General features: G+C 49.1%; 1 protein-coding gene across 1 annotated transcript in view; it reads right to left on the bottom strand.

Annotated features, from left to right (window-relative positions):
- The window catches only part of col11a2 (collagen type XI alpha 2 chain), a 116,151-nt gene continuing 108,134 nt past the window's right edge, over positions 1 to 8,017 (bottom strand). The window contains exons 60-68 of the mRNA XM_062974296.1: positions 7,749 to 7,856; positions 7,402 to 7,455; positions 7,274 to 7,309; positions 7,128 to 7,181; positions 5,935 to 6,217; positions 3,596 to 3,708; positions 3,275 to 3,343; positions 2,717 to 2,980; positions 1 to 1,610 (exon numbers count right to left, since the gene is read on the bottom strand). Of these exons, the coding sequence (XP_062830366.1) occupies positions 1,464 to 1,610; positions 2,717 to 2,980; positions 3,275 to 3,343; positions 3,596 to 3,708; positions 5,935 to 6,217; positions 7,128 to 7,181; positions 7,274 to 7,309; positions 7,402 to 7,455; positions 7,749 to 7,856 (1,128 nt within the window). The 3' untranslated portion in view covers positions 1 to 1,463. The remainder of the gene's footprint in view (positions 1,611 to 2,716; positions 2,981 to 3,274; positions 3,344 to 3,595; positions 3,709 to 5,934; positions 6,218 to 7,127; positions 7,182 to 7,273; positions 7,310 to 7,401; positions 7,456 to 7,748; positions 7,857 to 8,017) is intronic.

Genomic DNA, 8,017 nt, shown 5'->3' with positions numbered 1-8,017 from the left:
TTAATAGATTTTTTTCTATTAGACAATACAATTTTCCACAATTTTACTTACAAAAACATTACACTTTGGGGGTCACCCACGTCCAGCACCGAAGGGGCGCCCGCAGTGCCTTTTAGAAAACGAAAAGGCAAAACCGATTCGGGCGGCCATTTATTTTTAAAACTTTGTCCGTAGGTGACCAAGAGATAATTAAATTTATTTCCTCTTTTTTTAAAAAAACAAAAACATTTTCCCAAGCACCAGAAATTGTTTTCTTATTTTCCTTCACTTAAAATACTGTTAAAATGTGCAGCAGGAGACCCAAAAATAGTCTTTTTCTTTCTCTCTCTTTTTTAATATCCACTCCTTTAAATAATATAATTAATTTAATTTTTTTCTTTCTTTTATAAAAACAAAATAGAAATACACAGTCTTCTTTCTCATCCGGGGACGGCTTTAAGGAGAGAGAAAAACGGATCCCTTTTTGTGGTTTGGATGCGGAGAGATGGGGGGGGGGGGCTTCTTGAATTGCCTCTGAAATAGATCTCTTTTTTTGGGGAGGGGGGTATTCTCAAATGGCCGACATTCCAGCTTCCCAAACACTGATTTGGCCAGAATGGAAAGATGTCAATCAGCAGGGATTGTGAGAAATGTTTGGGATAGCCTTGGGTTGAAAAGGGGTTGCTCTCTCTGAGGTAGGGAGAAGAAGAGATAGCACCGAGTGCAGCCTTGCTTTCTGAGAACAGGGCCTTTGAAAGGGACCTCAGTGGAAGGCAAGCAGAGCGAGAGCCAAGAAAGTGCTGAGCAGCGGAAAAGGCCAATGCAATTCTAGTCTGCGTCAAAAGGAACAGAATGTCTAAACTGAGAGAAGTAATACACGGTACAGATAGATAGCACCTGCCATGGTAACATGCGAATGGGGTCTAGGAGTCTTGGGACAGCACAAGCTGAGCGTCAGCCAAAAGCGTGATGCGGCAGCTTAAAAAGCCAATGCGATTCTAGGCTGTATCTGTAAGAGTATAGTTTCCAGATCGAGGGATGTCCCAATCCCACTCTCTTCTTGGGATGTTGAAACGACAAGGATTCTGTGTGTATTGGAAGGGGTCTCTTTTGGGGAGGGGGCTGAGCAGGCCTCCCCCTTTGTGGGGGTCTCCTCTCTTGGAATGACTGTCGCGTGGAGAGGGGGGTCTTTTAAATGGCTTTCTGAGCATGCAAAGCAGGGGCCAGGGCGAGCGGGAGGGCAAGACCCACTGGGGATTCTTCTGTTGTGGCCAAAATGCACGCGCAATGCGATAGAGATCTGTTTGGTGTCCCGATGTCCGAGTCTCTTTGGTCGGTCAGCTGCCCCCACCTCCCCCAAAATGGCCATCACCACGGCGACGGGGCCTTCGGTCTTGGCTGGTGGTGGTGAGTCCGTGGCGATGCTCCGTGGCTGTTTCGAAGGCGGAGGCCGGGGGTCTCGAGGGTCCGGAGGGGATCCCTCTTCACCCCAGGAAGCAGACCGGTCCCAACTGGAATCCGAACTTCTGGCCGGAGTTCCCAAAGTCCATCAGGCGCACGTCCAGGAGGGGGAGCTGCTCCACGCGGGGGGTGCGCACCTCCAGGATCGTGGAGCTGGGTCCCTTCCGGGGCTTTGGGGTGAGATAAATTGGGGGGGGGGTAGAGAGAGAGAAAGGGGAGGGGCTGTCAGTATGTGGAATGCACTTCCACCTCAGAGTCCAGTGGAGTCTCCTTCTCAGGGAGGATGAGCATCTGTCAGGAGGGCTTGCATGGTGTCTCTCTCCCAACCCTGCGACTATGATGCTATGACATGAAGGGGAAATGCATCCCAGATTGAAACTGCCATATATGACGACCGTAGCCTGAAATCCTAGAAATGGACTCAGGGCTGTTCAGGTTCCCCAAAGGTTGTTTTAATTGAAGACATCTTGGAAGGCTGGACTTCTTGAGAAAACCCACACTGCAATGAATTACTTGCCCCTATGGATATGAGTAATTCAACATTGGGGCTGTAATGGTAGAAGCATAATGTATCTGTCTTTGGTTTTTCTTTTATTAGTGTTTGGGGTTTTCATTAGTGTTCTGTGACCTAGTGAATGTGTATTGTTTCAGCATAGTTTTTGTCTTAAGTTATATATGTGTGTACGCGTCCTTCTGTATGTACAGTCACCCCTCTGGATTTGATTATTCACAGATTGGAATAAAATACGGTTGCTAGGAATCTCCCAGTCAGTTCTCCAGTGCAATTCTATGGCCAACTTCCTGTAGTTGTGTTGGAGGACCTAGAGAGAACTCTCCTTTAGCTCTTCTAGTGTGATCCTGTGGTCAGCTTCCTCTAGTTATATATATTTCTCCATAGAAGTACAACAGGGGCCTTGGGGGTCAGTCTACACCAGGCATTGGCCATTGTGGGCCTTCCAGATGTTTTGGATTCCAACTCCCACAATACCTGGAGGGCCAGTTTGCCCATTCCTGACCTAGATGATCCGGTGTGATTTTGTGTCCATATTCCAGCAGAAGACAAACACAGAGTTGTGCCAGAAGACACAGACATTCCTAGACAGGTGTTCCCCCAGTTCCCAAAAGGGTCCTTGTCCTGTTTCCAAACCCCAGAGGAGGTGGAGGGCAGATTGCATATATTTCTCCCTGTCTTTCTCTTTTGGTCTCCCTTCTAAGGTGGTGATGGAGGTGCCTCATAAGGTGTGTGTGTGTGGGGGGGGGGGGGAGGTGGACTCACCGCGCATCCGTCAGCCAGGGCCTTGACATAGGGGCTGTTGTCGTAGCTGATGTCCTCCTCATTGGCCCCCAGGAAGCGCAGGGCCTGCTGATAGCCCCCCACCGAAGTGGAGGACCCTCCAGCAGCAGAGGGTAGGCGGCTGTGCCAGGCGGCTGATCGGAGGCAGTGGTAGGTGAAGTTCTGTCTGGCCGAGACGCTCAGCAAACGCAGGAAGGTCAGCTGCACTACCCCCAGAGGATAGCCCTCGGCGTCCTCATAGGAGAACTGTAGGCCCAGGGAGAAGGAGAGGCGGGTCAGGAGGGAACACCCTCAGCCCCATTAACCCCATCTAAGCCTCGGAGGATCAGATCGGGACCCAAAGGGACCTCCCCAACAGATGAGAGAGAAAATATTTTCATCAGGGCCGTATATTTTCAATGTACGGCACTCCGGCAACATAAATGAAACACAGAGATAGGATGGGGGTACATCTGGCTTGGTAGTGGTTGGTTGGGTGTCCCTGTCTGAAAGAAGGGAGTTGACTGGATGGTCCCTGGGGTGCCCCTTCCAAACACTCACCCGGCTGCCACTCTGGAACTCACTGAACCAGGATTGGGGCGTTTCCTTCTCCCAGGCGGACATCGGTACCTGTGGAAAGAGAGGGGGGTGCATTTCAACCAAGTGATAAATAGATATAGATATAAGGATGATTATCACAGTGATTTTGCTTTTTTTCTCCTGCCTTTTGGGCCAGAGCTGGTCAGCCTTGGCTTCTCTTTGTGGGGAAGAGGACGTGGCCAAGCATAGCACCTTCCCTCCAGACCCCTGTCCCTCTTCTTCCTCTTCTTCTTCCCCTTTTCTTTCCTTCCCATTTTCCTCTTTCCCGCTCCCCTTCCTTACCTCCCGGACCTCCTTCCTGGGGAACACACAGGTCTCTCCTCCGGCGGTGAAGTTGCAGAAGACCTTGAAGGAATCCCTAGAGCAGCCCTGGTTGGGATCGATCCAGTATTCACCTGGCGGGAAAAACACACACGTAATCTATATTCTGATCCATCAAACCATTTAAGAGCCTTTGTGGTGCAAACCAACATACATATTTTGACTTTTAGACATATATATACATACAAAGGACCCTCAGTATCTGATGGGATTTGATTCCAAAAGCAAAACCCGCAGATGCTGAAGTTCCACTCTATACATATTCCCTTATATAAAATGGCAAAACCAATATTGGCCTTATTTCTTGAGGCTGAATATTTTAAAGACATGGATGGTTGGATCCATGGATGCAGAACCCATGGAAACTGAGAGCTGATTGAATATAGATAGAGAGCAAATTGTTATATTCCATAAAACTAAACTATAGTCAAAAGATTCTCTAGAGATGGGATGAATATATGGAAATATTCAAAAAATGTCAAAAATAGTGGGGGGCTGGGTTGAACATGGATTTTTAAAAAGTTTTTTTTGCAGATGCCACATTTGGCTATTTTGCATCAACACAGAAATTAATATTTCTGTGCAGAATTTCTTTGCAGGACTTTTTTCTGTGCAAATTTTTTTTGTGCAGAAATGTTTTTCCTGTGAAGACTTTTTCTGCACACAAAATGTCCTTGCTATTTTGTGCACATAACATGCTGTTTTCTGTACAAAACAACCATTTGTAATTTTTTTCACAGAAGCAATCTTGACCTGCAAATAGTCCCCAAAACCTGCACAGCAAGAAGAAAATTGCTAAATTTATGATGACTTCCTTAAAATAGTGAATAATTGTATCCTTAGGGTCTGGATCAGGCATGGGCAAAGTTTGGCCCTCCAGGTGTTTTGGACTTCAACCCGCACAATTCCGAATTGTGGGAGTTGAAGTCCAAGACACATGGAAGGCCAAAGTTTGCCCATTACTGGTCTGGACCCATAACCAGGATTGGGAAATGGAAACAAGTGGCAGAAACATTTCATCCTTTACTTGTAGCAGAAGCAGTCAGTTTCCAACATTCAAAAGCGTTCAGAACAGACAACTTAGTACAAAATTTAGCAAGCTTCATACCTCAGAATTGTTGATGGAAAGACCCTAAATATTAGTATGAATTCGTCTGTATGAAACAGCATTTCAAGCGCAGAAAAAAAATATGTTTCTGTACATAAAAATAGTTCTGCACAGCAATACATTTCAGCACAGAAAAATTGCTGCAAGGGAAAGATATTACTACACAGAAAATTATTCTGCACAGAAAATATATCTGTACAGAAAACAATTCTGCACAAAAATGCAGAATTCTGTACCACAAACAATTCTGCATATAAAATGTTCACTTCTGAACAGCTCTTCTGTTTAAGAAATAGAAAACTTTCTGCACAGAAGAAATATTCAGCAGAAACCTCCCTGCAATGGCATGTGTGTGTGTTCTGATGATTTAAGGCACTTTGTGACCACCTTGACTCCAGACTATGGAATTCTGGGAGTTTGGTGTAGTGAGCTCAAGCCCTTGTAAATCTACAACTTCCATGGTTCCATACCGTTGAGTCATGGTAGCTAAAGTGGTGTCAAACTACATTAATTCTATAGTATAGATGCATCCCAAGAGCTGGCCACCAAAACCACAGGTGGACGTCTTCTGACCATGGACGCCTTAGTCATATCCAGATTAGATTACTGTAATGCACTCTAAGTGGGGCTGCCTCAGAAGAGCGCCCAGAAACTTCAACTGGTGCAAGGGTCAGCTGCCAGATTGCTCACAGGAGCAGGGTATAGGGAAAGAACTACCCCTCCTAAAACAACTGCACTGGCTACCAGTTTATTTCCAGGCAATTCAAGGTGCTGGCTTTAGCCTGTAAAGCAGTTCAGGCCCAGCTTACTTATTGGACTGCAGCTCCTCCTATGAAGCCACATGAACCCTGAGGTACTCAGGAGAGGTCCTACTCTCGGTTCCATCATCATCTCAAGAAGTACTTGGAAGTTCATGGGAGGCAACCCAAATGGCTTCAAAGCCAATGCCCTGTTTCCTCACGGGGCCCATGGGAGAATCCATTAACCATTGGGGGGCCTCTGGGCCCTTTGCCTATGGCACCCTCAACCCATGATATAGTGGCTACAATGGCTCCCCCATCCATCCAGGGGACTGAGGGAGGGGGTCCACTCACCATCAGGGGTCTCCTGATGACAAGTCTCCCTCCCATATCCCTAGCCATCAAAGGCAATGCCCCTTTCTCTCCTTCGGCCAATTTAGGGGTCCACCCACCATCAGGGGTCTCTGGGCGGCTGAGCCAGAGGTCCTGGCAAGTGCGGGCAGGGCTCTCTTTGGTGCCCAGGGGCTTCCGCATGCGCTCCACTTCCTGCCGCAGGGAATTCAGGGACCCATAGACCTCCTCCATGCCCTGGGACGGGGGGTGCCCTCCTGCCTCCGAAGCCGCCATCTTCTCTTCCTCCTCATTTTCTGGACTGATCTGGCTGCCGTCCACCGAGCGCTTGTTCTTCTTGGGCCTCTGGATGGGCAGTGGCTGGATGACCTCCCCTGGGGGGCCCTGGAGTCGGAGGGTGGAGAGGAAAAGGAGGGTGGTGAGGGGGACAAAAGGGGCAAGAATGGGCCCCGTGCAGGGTGCAGTTCAGGTGGGTCAAGGGGCACCGCTCAGAATGCCCTCCCACCCAACTCAAAGCAGGGGCCATGAAGGGAGGGGAACATGGTTAGTGGTTGGGAGAGCAGGCCGTGAGCAGGAGCCTTGGATGCAAATTACAACAAAGTTCTGCTTGCATGTTTGGAGAAATGTCTTGCTTGGGAAAAAGGAGAGAAGAAGGCAGACGGAGAGAGGAAGGAAAGACGGAGGAAGGAGGAAGAGAGAAAGGAAGTCAGGTGGGGAAAGGAGGAATAGGAAAGGAGAGAAGAAAAGAGAGCAAGGGAAGGAGAGGAAGGGATGGAGGGAAGGGAAGAAGGAATGAAAGAAAACGGAAGGATGGATGGAAGGAGAGAAGGAGAGAGAAAGGAAGGAAGAGAAGGAGAGGAACGAGGGAAGGAAGAAGGTTGAGGGGAGGGAAAAACAAAGGAAACAAGAGTCTAGAGAGGAAGGAAAGGAGAAAGGAAAGAAATAAGGAGGGAGGAAGAGAGAAAGGAGTCAAGGAACACCTGGAAAGAAGGAAGGAAGGAAGGAAGGAAGGAAGGAAGGAAGGAAGGAAGGAAGGAAGGAAGGAAGGAAGGAAGGAAGAAGGGAGAGATACACAGGGAGGGAGGGAGAATGAAGGAAGGAGGAGGGAGACAATAAGAGCAGGAGGAGAAATGAAGGAAGCACAGAGGAGAGGAGAAAAGGCGAGAAAAGGAAGGAGGGAGGAACAGGAGGACTGCAACTCCCAGGATTTGTCAAGATCTCTTTTCAGCAATAAGGTCTAGAGAGGGTCTTATCTGGGGGTGAATTGGAATGAAAATAGGGTTGGGGGCCTTACCGGATGTCCTGGGGGTCCGTTCACTCCGCGCTGACCTTTGGGTCCTGCTTGGCCCTAGAAAGAAAGACCACGAAATTAGTCCTCTCGAGAGGGCCTTTCACCCCGATATTCACTTCTGGAGGAATGAGGGGAGGGGAGAGACTTACCGTGGCTCCTTTAGCTCCTTGGGGTCCGGGGGGACCCTAGAAAAAGGAGAGAGGAAATGCAAGTGAGTGGGTTCTCTAGAAAGGGGACCAAAGGGGTGGGGCTAAGAGGAGGGTCCGGGGTCACTCACAGGCAATCCGGGGGGCCCTGCGGGGCCAATGGGGCCGGTCGGGCCGGGGATTCCCTGCAGAAGAAAGAAACGGGGAGGATGTGAGTTCAAGGAGGAAACATTCTGCGACTTTCAATCTCGAAGGATGTCCCAAAGTGATGGCGGATGGGCCGAAGCCATCAACAAGGAGCCCCATGAACCCCCCAAGCTCAGCGCATTGCCAGCAGCCCATAGGTCTACATCTGCTAGTTAAAGTGGTTTCTGTTCTGCTGTTTGAGATCCATCTCAGCCACAGGGTTCCTGGTTCTTCCAGACCTGACGGCTGCCGCTGTTTTTGCCGCCCGCTCCTTCCCTGCTGCAAGACTCACCGTTTCTCCTTTGGGGCCCTTGGCTCCATGGGGGCCAGGCAGGCCGCGGTCCCCTTTCTCTCCTTGTTCTCCTGGAGGTCCGATCAGGCCGATGAGACCCGGGTGGCCCTGGTTTTAGGGGGGGGGGGGAGAGACCGGGAGAGAAAATATTAAGGGTTACGGGTGAAAGATTGGGAGACAGATTGGACTCAATAACATAACCTTTTTGTAATGGATGAATGAATGAAATTGTATGATCAGGGTCTGGCTAGGGCCTATTAAAGCCTGGC

The sequence above is a fragment of the Anolis carolinensis genome, chromosome 2, assembly GCF_035594765.1.
Source record: "Anolis carolinensis isolate JA03-04 chromosome 2, rAnoCar3.1.pri, whole genome shotgun sequence".
NCBI classification, from domain to species: domain Eukaryota; kingdom Metazoa; phylum Chordata; class Lepidosauria; order Squamata; family Dactyloidae; genus Anolis; species Anolis carolinensis.
Note: the sequence above shows the minus strand (reverse complement) of the source record. Positions and strands in the feature narration are given on the sequence as shown.